The sequence below is a fragment of the Diabrotica virgifera genome, chromosome 10, assembly GCF_917563875.1.
Source record: "Diabrotica virgifera virgifera chromosome 10, PGI_DIABVI_V3a".
Taxonomy (NCBI): Eukaryota; Metazoa; Arthropoda; class Insecta; order Coleoptera; family Chrysomelidae; genus Diabrotica; species Diabrotica virgifera.
Genome location: NC_065452.1, coordinates 50,463,622 through 50,486,702, shown reverse-complemented (window position 1 = coordinate 50,486,702; position 23,081 = coordinate 50,463,622). Strand labels below are relative to the sequence as shown.

General features: G+C 31.0%; 1 protein-coding gene across 9 annotated transcripts in view; it reads left to right on the top strand.

Moving 5' to 3' along the window:
- Positions 1 to 23,081, top strand: part of LOC114334549 (endophilin-A) — a 410,053-nt gene that overhangs the window by 235,063 nt on the left and 151,909 nt on the right. For all 9 annotated transcript variants that reach the window (XM_050663601.1, XM_050663600.1, XM_050663599.1 and 6 more), the window contains 3 exons: positions 11,636 to 11,704; positions 13,799 to 14,149; positions 22,622 to 22,688. In XM_050663601.1, the coding sequence (XP_050519558.1) occupies positions 11,636 to 11,704; positions 13,799 to 14,149; positions 22,622 to 22,688 (487 nt within the window). The remainder of the gene's footprint in view (positions 1 to 11,635; positions 11,705 to 13,798; positions 14,150 to 22,621; positions 22,689 to 23,081) is intronic.

The following is a 23,081-nucleotide window of genomic DNA, read 5'->3' as shown; positions in this document are numbered from 1 at the left end:
CTGAACTATTTCGTGCGGCTGTAAATAAGAAAATGATTGTTAATATGCTGGGCAACATGAGAGCCAACGATCGACAAGCGGTCTCGGCACCTTAAGAAGAAGAAGATACGGGCGGTGATCGTATTTCCCTACATGTCTTTTCCTTTGACGAGCTGAGCGAGATATCCTATCCTTATATGTCCGTTTCATATTAATAAATGTAATTCCTAATCCACGCGATCGTCGGTAGTATTGATTCATGTACCAGATATCGTCACATCGACCCGTACCTAATGTTCGATACGTAGGTTATAAATATATTTTATTAACGAAATTAACGAGTAGTAATTAAGGCTAATTATCTTATCATTTGTATGTTTTGATTCTAAATAAATGTCTCAAAAAGCGAACCTTTGTCTTCTGCTCAATTGTGTTACCTGGAGCATCAAATACAACGACAACGTTACAGTGTATAAGATATTGTATGTCGTTAACCCCTGTCCATTGCATTATGTTTCGGAACCAGGACATTTTCTTGCGTGCTATTCCTCTCTTTTTTTTAATTTTGCCCTCGATTATATCTTGTATCTTTAGGATACGGCGTTAAAGCCACATTTCGAAGGCTTCCAATCTGTTTATATCCCTCGTTTTGAGTGTCCAGTCTTCTACGTCATATAGCAGCACCGACCATACGTAGCACTTAGTAAACCTTAGTCTCAGTTGAAGATCGAACTCTGGACAGGTCAGTACCTTCTGAATTTGACGAAAGCTTGTCGAGCTTGCTCAATGCGACATTTTACTTCCCTGTACGATGCTCAGTCTTCAAAAAGCCACGTTCCCAGGTATTTAAGTTTGCTCACTCTTTCAATGGACTTGGTATTCAGTGTTACGGTGGAGTTTTCAAGTGCATCCAAGTTTCTGGAGATGATCATGAATTTGGTCTTTTTTGTATTAATCTCTAATCCCATTGGCTTACTGTATTCTCCGATTATAGTGACAAGTTGTTGAAGATCTGATATGTTGTCACAAATTAAGACAGCATCATGAGCATATCGTATGTTGTTGATCAATTAATACTCCATTCACTTTGATTCCCATCTCTGCATCTTCCAAATACTGTTGAAATATGGCTTCCGAAGAAATGTTAAATAAATGAGGGGAAAGCACACATCCCTGTCGAACACCCCTTCTTATATATTATTTCTCTACTTTATTATTCAACCTGTATATTTTTTTGTATATCCAATTTATCACGGTTAAAAATATAATCGATGCCATATTGAAAAAGTACTGTGAGATTTCATAAAAACCAATACCAGATACAATTTCTTAGCCTCACTTTTTTATGGTGATTGAAAGATCTTTTTTCTTGTTTATTCCCTTTGTTACTTAATGATGGTAATTCTATCAAACCACGAAATTTTAGTACGTACTAAAATTGCGTGGACGGCTAAAAAGCAAGTCAAAGTCACAAATTTTTTCATTATATGGATTTAAAGCTCACCTTTGACCCGATATAAAAGTACACAAAGGATATAGAGGAGATTGAATAACTCGCTAGTTATTTTTAAATTAAACTCCTGGATAGCTAGGAGAAGTTTCGTTTAAAAACGCCTCGTTTATTTGGATTCCGTCTATTGTACTTATGGAGTAAAATTATTTCTGTCCTTCTTTTAAAAAATTATCAAAAACGCTGAGATCCGTCGACGTTTATATACAGAGAGAGAGTCTGTAATTTGGAATAAATTAAATATCTCAAATATTAATTGTTTTTTTGAAAATTGCTCAGACCAGTCGATTAGTATTTCAAATTGTCCTTTCTGACATACAATAATAATGTATACAGGGTGTCCCAATTTAGAGATATGACGTCATCGTTGATTTTCTTAAATGGCAACACTCTCATTTTGATAGCTATTTTGATTGGGTGTGTAAAGTTATACATAACTGCAAAATTTCAAATTTTTATTCCCTACCATATTCAAGATAATAAAAAATAACAAAGTTATGTCTGTAATTTGGAATAAATTCAATAATTCAAATACTATTTGTTTTTTTGAAAAGTGCTCAGGCTCAGACCCGTCGATTAGTATTTCAAATTGTCATTTTTGACATATAATAATAATGTATACAGGATGTCCCAATTTAGAGATTTGATGTCATTTTTTATTTTCTTAAATGGCAACACTGTTATTTTGATAGCTATTTTGATAGGGTGTGTAAAGTGATACATAACTGCAAAATTTCAAATTTTTATTCCCTACCATATACAAGATAATAAAAAATAACAAAGTAATAAAAAATAAGTAATCAAATAATAATTGAATTTAATTATTTCAATTAAGCAAATGCTCATAATGTTGCCCTCAATTATTGTCAAATGGTCAATGGGCAATATTATGAGTATTTGCTTAATTGAAATAATTAAATTTCATTATTATTTGATTACTTGTTTTTCATAACTGTTATTTTTTATTATCTTATAAATGGTAGGGAATAAAAATTTTGAAATTTTACAGTTATGTATAACTTTACACACCCTGTCAAAATAGCTATCAAAATGATAGTGTTGCCATTAAAAAAAATCAACGTTGCCGTCATATCTCTAAATTGGGACACCCTGTATACATTATTATTTTATCTCAAAAATGACAATTTGAAATACTAATCGACGGGTCTGAGCATTTTTCAAAAAAACAATTATTATTTGAATTATTGAGTTTATTCCAAATTACAGACATAACTTTCTTATTTTTTATTATCTTGTAAATGGTAGAGAATAAAAATTTGATATTTTGCAGTGATGTACACCTTTACACACCCTATCAAAATAGCTATCAAAATGACAGTGTTGCCATTTAAGAAAAAGAATAAAAAACCGTAATTTTCTTTTAAACTACCATGTATAATATTACAAAACCTCATATTTTAAGAAAGAAGACATCGAGCAGAATCCAAAAATTTAAAAATATACAGGGTGTCCCATTTAAAAAACGAAGTTACAATCAACTTCCGGTATAACCGGAAGTAGCAAACAGGCTAAAATATTTTCATTAAATTTTACTCAAAACCCCTGCATTCCAATTTTCATGATTCTCTTACCTTTAGTTCTCAAGATATTTCTAATAGGCCCTTTATCTGCCTCGCCCTGTATACATAATACATTATAAATACAAAAATGCCCATCACAGTTTGGACGAGAAATTTAGTTATTAACAAATAAAGGTCAAAAATGGGAGTTTTTTCGTTTAAATCGCTACAGGTAAAAATAAGGTAATTAAATATCTTATTTATAATATTTTTCTTTTAGTAGATGAGCCAAGGTTTAAAATGGGACTTTTTGAATTTTGGTCCGATCATTTGTTGCTTCGGATATTGCAAAATAAAACTAAAATTTCGAAAATAAAAAATTTGCTATAACCTTTGCGAAAATGAATTTAAGAATTTCATATTGCAAGAAAACTTGAGTTAAACAGTTCACACAATGCACAAAAAATTTTAAGACGATTCGTCAATTAGTTTAAATTTTATTCAATTTGTTTATCCCAAAGAGCTTTTTTTTCGCAATGTTATTGTTAAGAAAATAATAATGATTATAAATATATATATATATATATATATATATATATATATATATATAATTCTGTGGAAACAACATGAAAGAAGAATATTTTCAACGCATTTAAAAAAATCATTAAAAAGTCATTTTTATCACTCCGAAAACATTTTACTAAAGTAGAGTAATTTTTGGCTTATAGACAATTTGAATAACTTTGTTAATATTGACTGTAGGCTAAAACTACAATGGGATTTGAAAAACTGGTATTTTTATACGAATTTTCAAAATAAAACTTTTTGCCTAGGTTAATTACGGTCAAAGTTAGCCACTTTTTTTTTATTTAATTGACGGCTACTTTGTTTATAACAATTAAGCAACTTAACTAGAGCCATTTTGAAGTTGAAGGTATATATATATATATATATATATATATATATATATATATATATATATATATATATATATATATATATATATATATAACAGGTATATAATATTTGCTGAACAGTTAGGAAACAAGGTTGAAATATTGGGGTAGCAGCAATCTCAAAGAAAACTCTTTATAATAGTTCCAAGCTTTCGAAAATGTTTATATATATTATATATATAATATATATATATATATATATATATATATATATATATATATATATATATATGTATATAGTTTATGTGTAAAAGTTTGAGTAAACTTTGAACCTCGATAGAGTGGTTAATAAAGTTTTAAAAATGGCGTCCTAACGGAACGGATTCGTGGTCGGTGGAGGGGAATAATTAAAATCCGTGCACTCAAAAAATGAAACTAATTCTTCAAACATATGCTACGATTAATGTCGCCGGAGCTTGTTTTTGGATTTTGATCATAATTTTTTTAATTTGTATGTACTGATAATCTTATAGAGTACGTTATGTACGTACATCTCCACCTAACATTACAAAATGTTAGGGGGAACTCTGCTTATCACTCAGGGATATGAAAAATAGATTACGACCGATTCTAAGACCTACCGAATATACATATATAATTTCATAAAAATCGGTCCAACGGTCTCGGAGGAGTATGGAAACTAACACTGCACTGTGACAGGAGAATTTTATAGATGTAAATATGTAGATGACTATTAACAAATAGGGGTTGGTGATAGAAGAGTGAAAATTAAGGGTTGTATGTATTTTTTAACTCTACATCATATAAAATTAAGGTAGATAATTTTATCCAAAAAAATATAAAAAAAATGTCAGGGCGGCAACCCCCCTTATAACTTATGGGTATAAAAAATAGATTAAAACCTATTCTCCGTCCTCTAGGATATACGTGTAAAATTTCATAAAAATCGGCCAAGCCGTTTCGGAGTAGTAACTAACACTGTTACGGGAGAATTTGATGTATACAGGGTGTAACAAAAATAAGGTCATAAAGTAAATCACATATTCTGGGACCAAAAATAGTTCGATTGAACCTAACTTACCTTAGTACAAATGTGCACCTAAAAAAAGTTACAGCCCTTTGAAGTTACAAAATAAAAATCGATTTTTTTCAATAGATCGAACACTGTTTGAGATTTCTTATTGAAAACGGACATGTGACATTCTTATGATAGGAGCATCTGAAAAAACAATTATAGTGAAATTTGTGTACCCCATAAAAATTTTATGGGGGTTTTGTTCCCTTAAACCCCCCCAAACTTTTGTGTACGTTCCAATTAAATTATCATTGTGGCACAATTAGTTAAACACAATGCTTTTAAAACTTTTTTGCCTCTTAGTACTTTTTCGAAAAGTTAGTTTTTTTTTGAGATATTTTGAATATTTTGTCAAATCCACCATATATTTGTGTACTGTTAAGTACGATTTTAGAGACTTGGTAATACATAATATGAAAATTTATTTATAAATTAATTACAGTTTGAGGTATACTTTGAACCATATTAAAAAAGAAGCCACATCTCGATAAAAGGTGCCTTATCTGAAAAATACTAAGAGGCAAAAAAGTTTTAAAAACACTGTGTTTAACTAATGGTACAGCAATAATAGTTTAATTGGAACGTACACAAATATTTGGAGGGTTTAAAGGCACAAAACCCCCATAAATTTTTTATGTAAACGTATTAAAAAAGAAGCCGCATCTCGATTAAAACTGGTTTATCGATAAAGTACTAAGAGGCAAAAACGTTTTAAAAACATTGTGTTTAACTAATGGTACTACAAAAAATAATTTAATTGGGACGCACATAAAAGTTTGGGGGGGTTTAAGGGTACAAAACCCCCATTAAATTTTTATGGGCTGCACAAATTTCAATATAATTTCTTTTTAGGATGTTCATGCCATAAGAATGCCACATGTCCATTTTCATTAAAAAATCTCTAATAGTTTTCGATATATCAAAGCCATATTCAAAGGGCTGTAACTTTTTTTGTGTGCATATTTGTACTAAGGTAAGTTAGGTTCAATCGAACTATTTTTGGTCGCAGAATATGTGATTTAATTTATGACCTGTATTTTTGTTACACCCTGTATAGAAGTAACTGTGAATTAAATAATAAAAGTGGCTAACTTTGACCCTAATTAACCTAGGCAAAAAGTTTTTTCTGAAAATTCGTGTAAAAATACCAGCTTTTGAAATCCTAAAGTAGATTTACTCTATAGTCAATATTAACAAAGCTATTCAAATTGTTTATAAGCCAAAAATGACTATTTTACTAAACTGTTTTCGGAGTGATAAAAACGACTTTTTAATGATTTTTTTCAATAATTTGAAAATATAACTATTCTTCTTGCACCTGATTTCCACAGAATTGCTATATCATTATTATTTTCTGAACAATAACATTGCGAAAAAAAAGCTCTTTGCGATAAACAAATTGAATATAATTTCAACTAATTGACGAATCGTCTTAAATTTTTTTGTGCATTATACGGAATGTTTGACTCAACTTTTCATGCAATAATAAAGTCTTAAGGCCATTTTCGCAAAAGTTATAGCACATTGTTTATTTTTGAAACTTTAGTCTTATTTTGCAATTTCCGAAGCAAAAAATGATCAGACCAAAATTAAAAAAGTGCCATTTTAAACCTGGGCTCATCTACTAAAAGAAAAATATTATAAATAAGATATTTAATTACCCTATTTTTACCTGTAGCGATTTAAACGAAAAAACTGCCATTTTGACCCTTATTTGTTAATAACTAAGTGTCTCGTCCGAACTGTGACGGGCATTTTTGTATTTATAATGTATTATATAGTACCCAAAAAATCCATTTGCAGCCTGTCTGCTCAAGTGTCTCGACAAAAACCTTATTTCTCTGGACTAATACATCAAACGAAGAAATGCTGCATTGAATAGACAAGGAACGAGAACTTTTCAACACAGTGAAAGTTAGAAAAACATCATATCTAGGCCACATACTGAGAAATAATATGTACCAATATGCTTAACTAATATTGAAAGGAAAGATCGAGGAAAAGACAGGGCTAGGAAGGAAAATACGATCGTGGCTAAGAAACATCCAATAATGGACAGGGCTAAATTTTGAACATTTGCAACTAAGAGTTTGCAATTGGAGTAGCCAACCTCTATTGAGGAGAGGGGACTTTAAGAAGAAGAAAAAGTTAATGCTACAATATAGTCAAAGACCAATTATCACGGTTCTGACAGCTATTTTACTGATTGACAAGGCATGGAGAGGTGTAACACCCATAACTATTCTCAACTGCTTCAAAAAATCCTGTTTCTTAAAAGAAGATCAGGAAAATCTTCCTGTACTTATGGATGATGAAGAACCAGCAATAGAACTATTAGTTGACATCAGCGGTGTGAGTTTTTCTGACTTTGTTCAAGTAGATGAAGATGTTGCTGTCTCAGGTTCACTAACCGATGGCGAAATTTTATCTGCGACAGATACGAATGAAAAGAGTAACGATGAAGATAAATACGATACATCAGAACTTTTGGCAGAGGTGTCAGTTAAGGAAGCAAGATCCTCATTCGATACCTTACAAACCTTCTGTCTACAAAACGAAAGTGATGAAAAAGCATTTCGGGCACTTTTTCTCTTAAAAAAATTATTGAGCAGTCTGAACAGCAGCAATGTGCTTTGAAGCAAACCAGTATAATACAGTTCTTTCGAAAGATTGATTAATTCACATTAGGAATACATACATGTATGTATGTACACGAATGTACCTCTAAACTTTTGTCATTGTTATAGAATATGTAGCAGTTAATAAATACATAATTAACACTTAATAATCCGAAGTTTTATTTATTTTCTCTAACAAATTTCGAACCATTTGATATTTCAAACTTTCAATAATTCGTAATATTTTAAGAGTCCCTAGAGTTTCGAATTAACGAAAGTCGACTGTAGTAACTTTTTAACACATCCAGTGGTGTATTCTTAGCTTGTTCTGATTCTTAAAGCACTTTTTTCTTGTGCGCCAATCTCAATAGCTTTTTCACTTAGCTTGCACTATGCACTACACTAAAGATAGGTATAGGGATTGCTTAATAAAGTAATATAATTTTTTTTCAAAATTAAAGTAAAATACAGGGTGTCCCATTTAAGTTAAAAAAGTAATTATACAAAATATTGTACAGCACTGACACTTCAGATTGCGAACACTCTGTAGCTTAGTTTCAATTGGTAATTATTATGATGTAAAGCATGGACAGTTGAGAATTAACTGACAAATAGACGTTAATTAAAATTCATGCGATAATGTGTAATTAATTAATTTCGCGAATAGTACATTTTCAGAAAAACCCAAATAAATCGAAACCTCTCAAAAATAGGTATAGGGAATGTTGAATAAAATAACTTTATTTTGTTCAGTAGAATGCAAAATCAAAGTGAAATATAGGTTGTTATATTTAAAAATATATAACTTTATATCGTTACGCTAAATTGGGATACCCTGTATATATTTCACAACGTATTCCTACGGAAGGAATTTTTAATATATTTAGCCGTTTCCTCGGTAGGCTCCGTCCCGTTGAGCGTGGCTCACCCTGTATAAAGATGGAACTGTTAAAATTCCGTGATCTCTGAAATAACTTCTGCAATGTGTAGTTCTTCTGAGACCAAACAGATATCTTATTGCTCTTTTTTGCAATTTAAAAATAACATCAGATTGAGCAGCTGTACTAGAGCCCCAAAAAGAAAGACCATATCGAAGATGAGACTCGAACAACGAAAAATATGTTATTTTATGAGAAGCTAAATTGATTTCCCTTGAAACAGATCTTATTGCATAGCAAGCTGAGGCGAGTTTCTTACTTAACGAATCAATTTGAAGGCGAGGTTGCTGTCTAAAAAAATACCAAGAAATTTTACAGAATCAACGGTACTTATCTGGCTGTCATTAAGAGTCAAAGGTTAAAGAGCTCCTTTATAGGATAATGCTACTGTCTTATCTACGGTAAAAGAGAGCTATTTGGCTGTTGGAATCTCAACATCCAAATATGCCATTAGATTACAATTATCATATGTCATCTCATGTCCGTTTATATTTACAGGTTTGTGTTGTAACACCTGCGTCACGAATTGAAGCCATTTTTGTGTAACAGCCTCAGCGTGGATAACAAAGGCAAAAAAAAATAATATGTAACTCGACAAATGGACAAATTAAACAAAAATAAAAATATACTTGGTGCTACGTAACCTTACGGAGTACCTCGGTAGCTCTAAGTCTTCAGAGATCTAGGGGTGTGGATTCTTAATAGATTTGAAATATAATAGAAACTCAATTGCTCGGGGGGCGCCATAATTAAAAGAAAATAAAAGACGAAACATACTTAAAACTTAAAACAAGTTAATAAAAATATATAGTCATCATAAGATACAAACACATTTACATAAATATAAATATATCATGACCTACCTTAGTGTTCTCATGTTGATTTCTCACTTATGAACAAGAGAAAGGGATCAGATAATAATATTATCAAGCAAAAAACATTATTGCAAAATTAAATAAATTTTATTAAAATTTAAAAATAAAAAATGAAATGATGGATCTCTTGTAGACAATAAAAGAGATTCTGTTTACAAAAACAATAAAAAGGTTTACAAACAATACCTTGTCATATAGTCCTGTCCTTATCTTCACGTTGTGGATGTCCAAAGCACGCACTTTTCACTGAATTTAGATAAAGAATAGTACAAAAATGTTTATTTTTATGAAAAGTTTCAGCCAAAAAAAATAAATAAACTTCCAAATCTGCTCATATTGACTTTTTAAAATATTTAAATAACTTTTAATTAACTTCTTGAAGTATTTATTATGAATATTGACACCTAATGCATGACTTTATCCATGACTGCTTTCTTAGGTAGTGTAGTATACACTAAAATAAACTGGCTCTTTTCCTAACAGCGTCATTTGGCTTGTGAATAGGAAGTCACGAAAGGAGAACAGCTTCTCACACTCCATTTTCAGGAACTTAAAAAACTTGATTAAGAACTATGCCGGAACTTAATATTCGAACTTGACTTTCTCAGAAAACTAAACCCTTCAGAAACCGCGCCGTGGCGGTTCCCGCCGAGGCTCAACAAACCTCTCTCTTGAGACAAACCTCAAACTTGAATCCTCAATCTCACCACTTGAATCTTTTTCCTTAAACCAAAACGCTTCCTTCCAAAAACCCACTCCATTTCTCTAATTCTACTCTACTCATCCAATCAACCAATAAGAAAAAAGTTTAATCCTTCCCTCTTTCATCATTGACTAATGAAAAAAAATAACTAAGCTTCCTACACTTTTTATCGACCAATAGAAAAAAACAAAACATGTTTTAAGCCCAACCTACATAGTAGGGAATCATCCAAAATTAGTTTGAAAAGTCAGCAAAACTCACTTCGTTCTACAGTTCTAAGTAAAGATATTGCTGAGTGCACACTCCTACACCTGCGCTTTTTAATACTCAAAGCAGCACGTTTATGTATCTAACTACCAGGATTAGTGGAGCCAAAACGATCATTAGCTACATTGTAACTCTTTTCTACATCACAAACGGAACACAGGAAATCGAATATAGATACCTATGACCGTAAAATATAATAACGTATATCTTTAACAAGACAGATAAACTACAAATTCGGAACAGAGATAAATTCAATGAATTTACTTAGCATATGAAGCGATATTCTTATGTCTACAGGGTGAGACAAAAATATGTAACAATGACATTTACGATTTTTGGTTTCTGGATAAGGCAAATTGATTGAGTTCTTTGGAACCGTTTCAGTGTCCTCACGTTAGTTAGTTAATTCCATACGAACCGATTTACCTTCATTTAGGGAGATTTTCCACTCCTGATCCAGTTATGGAATTTATTGACTGCATTTTGTAGACTAATGGTTAAGTTCTTTATTATCTTTACTAACTACCAGAATGGCAGTGTCGTTAGCGAAAGTGGCTATAGTGTTGTTATCTAACTCTGATATGTCACTTATGAATTGTAAATAGAGAATCGGCCCCAGGACACTACCCTGCGAAACTTACTTTTTAATTTCGTGGTTAATAAATTTTAATGTACAGGGTGATCCACGCAAGCCCAGCATATTCCATAAGATTTGTTTCGTCCGGATCGGCGGCTTTTCTTCTTCCATTTGGTTTCCGTTTTTTAATTTGTTTGAGAAGTCTTGTATCGGAAAATCTTTGTACGTGGCCATGCTTTATCTTTTTCTAGGCGATATTTCTATTAACTGTCGACTGTCCTCCCTTAATTTTTTTTAGTGCTAACCTTGAAAATTTTCGTATTTCTTATTTTTTTTATCTTCAATATCTTCATCCCACCATAGGGCTGTCTGTTTATTTTATGTTTTTCTTGTTGTTCTATTGAAGTTAATTATCTTATTATTTAGTTGTTAATAAAACGTATTTTTCGTAGGTATAGATTCATCATCATTTACTACAGACATTGAGAGTATTGTAATGTTGGTTCCAAAAATATTTACAGCATTTTTCTGTTTTTTGTTTCATAGACTCGTATATATTATTGTTTTTTTATTACTTGCCACACATTTAATTATCTTGTTTTTAATTTTTATTATTTATTAACTGCAGATAGTTCATTTAGTATTTTTTGTTGCAGTATGTCACAGAAAAAATGGGAGGTGCGGAAGGCACCAAACTGGATCTCGATTTTATGGATATGGAAAGGGTAAGTCAAATATATATTTTATATTTTTTAAGAGATTAATACTTAAACCCTTGTCAGTTCTAAAAAATTGGATTATGGAACGTATGGAAAAGATTTGAAAATATTACGTTTCAGAATAATAGTCATCTGATCTTTGTTTACAGAATAAAAAAGTTATTTTTGTTGTAAAAAATTATTCCTTTTTTGATGTTAGTATTTAAATACAGGGTGATTGATTAGTGGGGTAAAGCTCAATAGATCCGCTATAGTAATAGGTAGCAATAAAAGTTAATAACAAAAATTGTAGCCAACTTTGAGCTTCATATTTTAAAATTAATTAGAATGTTACAGGGTGTTTGATAACATCGTGGCAGACCAAACTTATGTTTTTTAAAATGGAACACCCTATATTTAATCTTATATTCGAATTCTTCTTAGCTTCCAAGGTATGTTATGTTATACAGGGTATTTACAAAGTTAATACCAATTTTATATGAAAATCGTAACAAGTTCAGCTCCCTATATAAATAAAAATAAGCACAACAGCAATGGTTTATTGGTGCCATATTTTTTTGTTGATTGTGAAAATTTTTAAAAATGGTCGATGTTGCTAATTTTCTTTATACAGGATGAGTCAAAACGCAAGTACATTATTTTCTCAGTAATTTTAAATGGAACACCCCGTATTTTATGTCAGTATCGAAAAGTACCGTTACCGTACTTTAATTTTTGTATAGTATTCCCTATGTCTGAATTTGTTAGTTTTCGAGATATTTTCATTTTTCAGAGCAAATTATTAATTAGGGATCTAAATCTTTCCAAATTTTAAGTAAGCCATGACTGAATTTTTTAAAACTGATACTTTAAGATTACTGATTATCAATCCGGTAATCAATGTAACAATGTAGCAAATAAAGAAAGAAAAATAATTTATTAGTAATAAATTTTACAAAAAAAACACAACCACAACGTACAACATTTTTGAAACAATTAAAAACTACTTTTGTATGTAAATGTAACAAATAAAGAAAGAAAAATAATTTATTAGTTATAAATGTTACAAAAAAACACAAACACAAAATATAACATTTTGTGAAAACAATTAAAAACTACTTTTGTATGTAAATGTATCAATGTTACAATTAAAGAACGAAAAATAATTTATCAGTAAAAAATTTTACCAAAAAAAACATGAGCACAAAATACAACATTTTTGAAAAAATTAAAAGCTACTTTTAGTAAAATGTTTTATATATTTAATTACAGAAGGTGTTCAAAATGAGTTGAGTGAATGAATTACTTACACTGCGAAGCATTTGTAAATTAATACTTCGAAATACACTTTGTATTCTATTTTTCATCTCATCCCATGTTGTTGGAGGCATTTTATAACCTTCATTCTTAACGTAACCCCAAAAAAATAGTCCAGTTTATTAAATTTTGGTAATCTGGGTGGCCACCTGGCCACGCTACTGGTCCATTGAAAAATGAAAATATCTCGAAAACTATGTAATAATCTTAGACATAGGGAATGTTGTATATAAATTAAATTACGATAATGGTACTTTTCAATAGTGATATAAAATACAGCGTGTTCCATTTAAAATCACTGAGAAAATAATGTTCTTGCGTTTGGACTCACCCTGTATTCGATATAAAGAAAATTAGCAATGTCAGTAATTTTTAAAAATTTTGACAATAAATAAAAAAATATGGCATCAATAAACCATCGCTGTTGTGCTTATTTTTATTTATACAGGGAGCTGAACTTGTTACGATTGAAGAATTTTCATAGAAAATTGGCTATAACTCTGTAAATACACCGTATAACATAACAGAATTTTATATTTTTGTAATGGGGAAGTTAAGAAGATTTCGAATATAAGATAAAATATAGGGTGTTCCTTTTAAAAAAACATAAGTTTGGTCTGCCACGATGTTATCGAACATCCTGTAACATTCTAATTAATTTTGAAATGTGAAGCTCAAAGTTGGCTACAATTTTTGTTATTAACTTTTACTGCTATCTATTACTATAGCGGATCTATTGAGCTTTACCCCACGAATCAATCACCCTGTAGAGTGAAATTTCTGAGCAAAAATGTTTTGTTTTAGAAAACGGACGTGACGGTAGAACTGGTGGAGGAGTTACAAGTAAAAACAAAAGAGTTCCTACAGCCAAACCCTACGGCACGAGCCAAGATGGCTGCCGTCAAAGGTATCAGTAAACTTAGCGGTCAAGCGAAATCGAATACTTACCCCCAGCCAGAAGGTGTACTAGGAGACTGTATGCTGACCTATGGTAAGAAATTAGGAGACGATAGCCCTTTTGGATTGGCTTTAATCGAAATGGGAGAGTCGTTAAAGCAAATGGCCGATGTTAAATACTCATTAGATGATAATATTAAACAAAACTTTTTGGAACCTCTGCATCACCTCCAGACTAAAGACTTAAAAGAAGTAATGGTAAGTGGTCAATATTCAAAGTTTTTTCTTACTTACTTAAGCTGTTCTCTTATATCTTAGGTATCGAGTTATATCCATGCCTTTCGGTCTGCAGCTAGTCTCTTTGCCTTTCTCCACCCAATATTTCTTTTTGCGAAACCCTTTCCAATATCTGCGTTCCGTGTACTTGCTGGCTGTCCCTTCGTCGTTTTTTATCTGAGGCAGCTTTCCATACCCTCTTGATAGATTTACCTTCACTCCTTCCATATGACCAAACCACGATAACTGTTTCGTTTCAACTAAATCATAAGGTTATTCCGATACCGCACCTCTCACGTATTTCTTCGTTTCTTATACGATCACGTCTGCTCACCCCAGTTACCGCTCGCAAATATCGAATTTCATATGCTTGAATTTACTACGAATTTTGTCATTCACTGTCTAAGTTTCATTACCATACGAGCAGGGGCTCGTATATAGTTTTAAATACATACTTTCATTTTTGTTTTCAGGATTACTTCCTTTTTTCTAATAAAACTCTTGTTTAATGGATAGTTAATGGATAATTTTGTTGCACTTGTTACCCTGCTATTTATTTGTGGTTCTATATTTACTTGTCCATTCATTGTTAATCCTAGATACTTGAAGTCATCCACTTGTGTAATAGACCAGGGCGCATCTGTAAAAATATTAGTACATTTGGATGTTAAGAGGTGACTCATATTTTTTTGCAGAAATTGCTTGAAAATAATTCATATAATAATATTTGAGTTATCCTCCCACTCAAAAGGTCCGGAATATTGTTTAAATAATCAAAATGTCAAAAAATTAAGGAAAAATTCGATTTTTTTCTTAGTTTTTTGATTATAACTTTAAAAGTTTTCATTTACGAGAAAAGTTGCACTGACATAAAAGTTGCGTAATTAAATTTTGTACAATATAAAATTCGATACAATTTTTAAAAATTGTCACCCTTGTTGCAAAATAGCAATGATTGCGAAAAAACCATAAAAAAACAAATATTCGCATTTTACTACACTTAGAACCTTCATATTTTACCCAGAAAAACTTTATAATATAGTAAAACAATATTGTAAATTTCATTCAGATCGGTTCAATAGATTTTGCAAAATAAATTTTGCAATCCAGCTTCCGCAAAAAATTAATTTTGTCAAAATGTTGCAGGACTGAAAATAAAGCAGGCAGCAAGTTGATACCGCACAAGATCGAGAACGATATCGGCAAATTGTTATGGAAGCTACCCACGCCTAAAAATTTGGGCACGGTACTTAAAGAAGAAGAAGAAGAAGCAAGTTGAATTTTTTTACATATAGAAGAATACTGTACCTTTCATTTGCAATTTGCAAAATTAAAATCGGTTTACTACCACGGCGTAAGGATTTTTTTAAATAAACATTAATTTTAGGAGCTACGCGCAGCGCAGCGGATGCGTTTGCTCTGATTGGGCATTTCAATGACCTTTGATAATGATTGACAAATTTTAATTTTTAGTAAATTTCGATATAAATAAATAAATTTGTTTATTGCAAAATAAAAACACATACTCTGTCCTTTTAAATAACACTTTTTTTAGCAAAAACTTTCTTTGTTCATACACTGTGTGTCAGCCAAATGGAATAAATTCAATAGTTCAAATACTAATTGTTTTTTTTTTTGAAAAAGCCTGTCGATTAGTATTTTAAATGGAAATTTTTTTCATAGAATAATAATGCATACAGGGTGTCCCAATTTAGAGATAAGACGTCATCATTGATTTTCTTAAATGGCAACACTATCATTTTGATAGCTATTTTGATAGGTGTGTAACGTTATACATAACTGCAAAATATCAAATTGTTATTCCTTACCATTTACAAGATAATAAAAAATAACAAAGTCATGTCTATAATTTGAAATAAATTCAATAGCTCAAATTACTAATTTTTTTTTTGAAAAATGATTAGATCTGTCGATTAGTATTTCAAATGGAAATTTTTTTCATACAATAATAATGTATACAGGGTATTCCAATTTAGAGATATAACGTCATCATTGGATTTTCTTAAATGGCAACACTGTCATTTTGATAGTTATTTTGATAGGGTGTGTAAAAATATACATAACTACAAAATATCAAATTTTTATTCCTTACCATTTACAAGATAATAAAAAATAAAAAATCTTCTTTTTTCTTTACCCATTTCTTTACCTTTTTCATCATTCTCTACGGAGTCAGACTTTTGATCTCTTGGCTTTTCTGTCTTATGGTTTTGTTTTGCCTCGTTATCTTGTTTATACTTCGTATTATCATTTTCCAATCTCATGTACTTGTCCGTTGCTTTAGTCGTTATAATTATTGGAGTCTTTTCTGCATTCCTTTTTAGTTTTTTGGGAGTCCTCTCTGGCTGTTATGTGTGCTTTCTGTCAGTTTACCATTATCCTTATCCCATTTCATATCTTTTCCATTAATATTTAGCTTCATATACCCTATTTTTACTGTATTACCCTTATCTTTTCCTCCTTCGCTATTTTCCTAATTATAGCCTGTATCTCTCTTTCCATTTTTGTCATGTCAGACTCTATATATACTCCTTGCCCTGTTATGTTTCTAAGTTTACTTTTGTTCCTTAATACCGAGATTTTATCCGTCATATTTTCCATTTCTGCCAGAAATGATTTATCACCAATTTTATTTCCTTCCCTCAGTTTAACCTTTAGTTGCAGATTTGCTTCAATAAACTGTTCTAGTTTTTGTTTAGTGGACCTGTTATCATTGCTATCGAAAGTTAATCCTTTAATTATTATGTTCTTTTTTCTTTTATCCTTCTCAATTCTTTCTATTCTGTCATTTGCTTCATTGAGTCGTTTTTCTAACTCCTTATTCTTTTTCTCCAGCTGTCTGACACAATCCAATGTTTCTTGTTGCTCTCTGCGCAAGTTTTTTATTTCCATCATCATATCTTCATTTCTTGACATAATTGTCTGCATCATTTGTATCATCTGTTCATTTTGGTTATCACTCTTAGTCGGTGTTCTCCTCGTTACCTTGCTTTTTCTGAATAAATCTTCCGCATCGTACCCATCCCTACTTCTCTTATTCCCGTTCTCTTCGCTGCTGCTTTCATACTCCACTCTTGCCGGTCCCGTCTTCTTAATTGCTCCACCTCCACCACTGGCCATTTTTAAGGATTATATTAATTTGTGAATTTATTTATCAATAATTATGTAGTTAAAAATCTAATTGTTTACTTTTTATTTTGTTGGGTATCGATTAGTTGTTTTTGGTGTTTTTGTGGATTATCCGTCACCCAGCGCGCAGCGCCAGGATTCCTAGTGTCTAATGTATAATATGTTGCCTATTAATTGGTGCTAAATATACTCGCAAATGAGGCCTTTGGAATGTGTAGGCAATTACTATACAGGTCTAGTGTAAAATGTGGTGCCTATCGACCAGCGCCAAAAATTACCCACAATTCAACCTTGCGGATGAGTAATTTCTACCAATCGACGTCACAACACCTTATATTCACAAAATTTCTTAACTTTTCGTCCTTATTCGATGGTTTATTTGTTCACTAACACTCTCACTAACTGTTGCACTGTTGCACAAAAGTTGCACTGACATAAAAGTTGCGTAATTAAATTTTGTACAATATAAAATTCGATACAATTTTTAAAAATTGTCACCCTTGTTGCAAAATAGCAATGATTGCGAAAAAACCATAAAAAAACAAATATTCGCATTTTACTACACTTAGAACCTTCATATTTTACCCAGAAAAACTTTATAATATAGTAAAACAATATTGTAAATTTCATTCAGATCGGTTCAATAGATTTTGCAAAATAAATTTTGCAATCCAGCTTCCGCAAAAAATTCATTTTGTCAAAATGTTTCAGGACTGAAAATAAAGCAGGCAGCAAGTTGATACCGCACAAGATCGAGAACGATATCGGCAAATTGTTATGGAAGCTACCCACGCCTAAAAATTTGGGCACGGTACTTAAAGAAGAAGAAGAAGAAGAAGCAAGTTGAATTTTTTTACATATAGAAGAATACTGTACCTTTCATTTGCAATTTGCAAAATTAAAATCGGTTTACTACCACGGCGTAAGGATTTTTTTAAATAAACATTAATTTTAGGAGCTACGCGCAGCGCAGCGGATACGTTTGCTCTGATTGGGCATTTCAATGACCTTTGATAATGATTGATAAATTTTAATTTTTAGTAAATTTCGATATAAATAAATAAATTTGTTTATTGCAAAATAAAAACACATACTCTGTCCTTTTAAATAACACTTTTTTTAGCAAAAACTTTCTTTGTTCATACACTGTGTGTCAGCCAAATGGAATAAATTCAATAGTTCAAATACTAATTGTTTTTTTTTTTTGAAAAAGCCTGTCGATTAGTATTTTAAATGGAAATTTTTTTCATAGAATAATAATGCATACAGGGTGTCCCAATTTAGAGATAAGACGTCATCATTGATTTTCTTAAATGGCAACACTATCATTTTGATAGCAATTTTGATAGGTGTGTAACGTTATACATAACTGCAAAATATCAAATTGTTATTCCTTACCATTTACAAGATAATAAAAAATAACAAAGTCATGTCTATAATTTGAAATAAATTCAATAGCTCAAATTACTAATTTTTTTTTGAAAAATGATTAGATCTTTCGATTAGTATTTCAAATGGAAATTTTTTTCATACAATAATAATGTATATAGGGTATTCCAATTTAGAGATATAACGTCATCATTGGATTTTCTTAAATGGCAACACTGTCATTTTGATAGTTATTTTGATAGGGTGTGTAAAAATATACATATCTACAAAATATCAAATTTTTATTCCTTACCATTTACAAGATAATAAAAAATAATATTAAATCTCTAAATTGGGACACCCTGTATACATTATTAATGTATGTAAAAAATTTCGATTTGAAATACTAATTGACAGGTCTGAGCATTTTTCAAAAAAAAACAATTATTATTTGATCTATTAAGTTTATTCCACATTACAGACATAACTTTTTTTAGTAATGTTAGAAATGTTAGAAAGTAAAAATTTCATATTTTGCAGTTATGTATAGCTTGACACGCTCTATCTAAATAGCCATTAAAATAACAGTGTTGCCATTTAAGAAAATTAACGATGACGTCATATCTCTATATTGGGACACTCTGTATACATTTTTATTGTATGTAAAAAATTTAGATTTAAAATACTAATTGACAGATCTGAGCATTTTTCAAAAAAACTCTTAGTATTTGAACTATTGAATTTATTTCATTTGGCTGACACACGCTGTATATTTTAACTTAGAGAATAAAAATTTATTATTTTTAAACATATGCAATTGTTTAAACAATATTTCACAAACAATAATCAAATTACGAGTAGTTTGATTTTTGTGGAATTAAAATATTAAAATACAACAAAATATAGAGTAAGAAAATATTATATTAGATAAATATTGGAAGAAATTTTGGTGGAAATCAACTTGTGTGAATCGAACACCGCTGTCCTGCGCGTAGCACCAAAAATTAATGTTTATTTAAAAATATTCCTGACGCCGTGATAGTTAATCGATTTTAATTTTGCAAATTGCAAATAAAAGGTACAGTATTCTTGTATATGTAAACTGCTTTCAACTTTCTATCTGCTTTATTTTCAGTCCTGCAACATTTTGAATTTTTTTTGCGAAAGCTGGATTGCAAAATTTATTTTGTAAAATCTATTGATCTGATCTTAATGAAATTTACAATATTGTTTTATTATATCATAAAGTTTTTCTGGGTAAAATATGAAGGTCCTAAGTGTAGCATAAATGGTTGAAAAACGTAAAATGCTAATACTTGTTTTTTAGAGAATTTTTAAAATTTTTAACCAATCCTATATTGTAGGAAATTTAATTGCGCAACTTTTATGTCAGTGCAACTTTTCTCGGAAGTGAATACTTTTAAAGTTATAATCAAAAAACGAAGAAAAATATCGAATTTTTCCTTCATTTTTTGACATTTTGAGTATTTAAACAATGTTTCGGACCTTTTTGAGTGGGGGGATAACTCAATTATTATTATATGAGTTAATTCCAAGCAATTTCTGCAAAAAAATATGAGTTACCTCTCAACGTCCATCTCAAAACAGAATCGCCCTGGACTATAACGGTTTGTTTATTTAGCTTTACATTTATATTTTCTTGAATTTTCGATATTACTAAAGCTTCTTTTTTACTAAGGTTTTTTCAATATTTATTTTCATCCCGTTTTTGCTAAAAGCTTCATTCCAAATATTCACGTTCACTTGCAAGTCTTTTTCTGATTTTACCATAATTACCAGGTCATCAACTCTGACGCGTATATTTGTTGAAGTTTATACACCCCAACCCTAGTTCTCTTTACCTTACCCCTATATTCTTTTGCAGTTTTGTCCATTAGAGTGATGAATAACAAAGGACTTAGGACACCACCTTATCTTACACCTGTCCTTGTTTAGAATTCTAGAGATGTGCGGTTGTTCGTTCTTACATTTCCGTCATCGTCATTTCGTGCCATCTTTAAATGGCATCTCCGCGACGAAGGTTGGCAATCATCATGGCTATTTTTACCTTCGAGGCAGCTGCCCTGAACAGGTGCCTTGAGCTGCAACCAAATCATTCTCTCAGGTTCTTCAACCAGGAGACGCGTCTCCTTCCTATGTTTCTCCTACCCTCTATTTTTCCTTGAATTATGAGTCTCAAGATGTTATATCTTTCGCCTCTCATCACGTGACCGAGATATTGCAATTTCTTTTCTTTTATCGTGTTTTCAATTTCCCTCTCTCTGCCTATTCTCCGTAACACTTCTATATTCGTGACTCTATCTACCCATGAAATCCACTCTTCTAGATGTCCATATTTCAAACGCGTTAAGTCGATTTTTCATGTACGTAAATGATTCATGTACCGTAAAATGGGGTGAATAGGAACAAAACTTCGCTAACCAATAACAATAATCTTCCTAAACATATATATTACTTTCGTTGGGCTATTTAATTTTTTTCAAGTTGGCTAACGTGATATGGCTTTAGGAAATTTAGGTTTGTGTTGTTGGCGTCACTGGTTCCTATCTTCTCGACGTGAAAACAAAGTCGTTAATTTTAAGGAAATTTCTCATCCTATAAAACTTTCTCAGCAAGTACAAAATCTCTGTCAAAATAGATTGAAGAGTACTCTTTTTTTTTGTTTATTCTAACCTTTACAACAATATAACATTATTGTATTTTGTTCACTGTATAAGTATTACTGTTCACATCATGAATTTGAGATATGTGGGTGAATAGGAACATAATATTTACCGTGTTGCCATTAACCCCACACATTAGAAATTATTTTTTATCTAATATCTCCATAGACTAGGACCAAACGAAACAATATCTCATCTAACGACAAATTATACATATTATATTGATCCACACAAAGAGAATAGAAAGAACCATACCTTGCAAAACGTGTTTCTAGCGGTTAGCTATCCTCTCCAATCCGAAACAAACTTCTCAACTACGCGTGGTATTAATGAACACAATTTTTACAATTATTATGGACACTAATTATCAGCATCCGGCTCGAAGGACCAAATGTGGATTCCGTAAATTTGAAATAAATATTGATACGGTTTTCTGCAATCATCAGAACTGCTGTCCAAAAAGTTTAAATGTATGTCAAGACGCAACAAGACCCATGAAGATTATGTGGCGCAAAATAGTTGAGGAATGGAAAACAGGGCCGGGCAGGAATGAATCCACAATAGCTAAAAACAAGTTTCTTAGACTATTAAAGAAACTGGTTAATAGTCTTTCAGAGAAAAATGCCAAATCAGAGTTTAAAAAATATTTTTCATTTCAACAATGTATTTTTCCACAATACAAACTTCATATTTATATGTGTATCTTACTTAATACCTTAGACACTTTTTACCTGTTTCTATTGACCCTACAAATGTACGAATAAGAACACAATAGTTTTTAATACAGGTGTTCCCATTCACCCCGCTTGGTGGGGTGAATAGGAACACCAGGCTTTTATTTTTTTGTGATTAAAGTATTAACTTTAACATCTAAATATCAAAAGAGGAAGGTAAGACCCAAATAACAATGCCTAAGTTTTATGTTTGGCAACATGTGTTAGTGCGATTTTTTTTCAGTTGAAAGTTGAAAACCGTTCATATTCACCCCATTTTACGGTATATGTACTCTTCATTGGTTGGACTAGCTTCGGTTTCACATTTCTGCGGTTTAATAGTTCCCAGATCTTGTTTCGTGGTACACGATCAAAGGCTTTTTCCACGTCCATAAAACAGAGGAACAACTTATTTTTATGCTCTAGGGTTTTTTCTTTCTCTCTCAAAATTAAAGAATTTATTCCAGAAATACAATTTATATATTTTCTTATTTTTTATTATTTATTTATTTATTTATTTATTTATTTTTTCTTTTTAGCATCATCGGAAAAAATTACAGGGAAGAAGGCTAGACTTTGACTGCAAACGACGACGACAAGCAAAAGGTAAATTTCAACATTTCTTTTTTAATTTATATCTTCTTTATACAGTTTTTAAACATTTTTCGATAATTATGCTACTGTTTATATAAGGATAATTTTTTTAAATAATTAAAAAATGATGAAGAGATAAATAAAAATAGTTCTTACTGGCATACCTTCTTTTTCTTCAGCCTTAAGTCATCCAACTTTGGACATAGGCCTCCCCAATTCAATCCCGTGTTTTCTATGTTGCGAAACTTGCTTCCATTTGTGTCCTCCAATCTTCTTAATGTCATCAGCAAATCTCATTTGTGACCTTCCTCTGCTTCTCCTTCGTAACCATGGTGTCCATTGTTGTATTTCTTGGTTCCATTTTTTATCCTTCAGTCGGGCATTGTATCCTGCGAAGCTCCACTT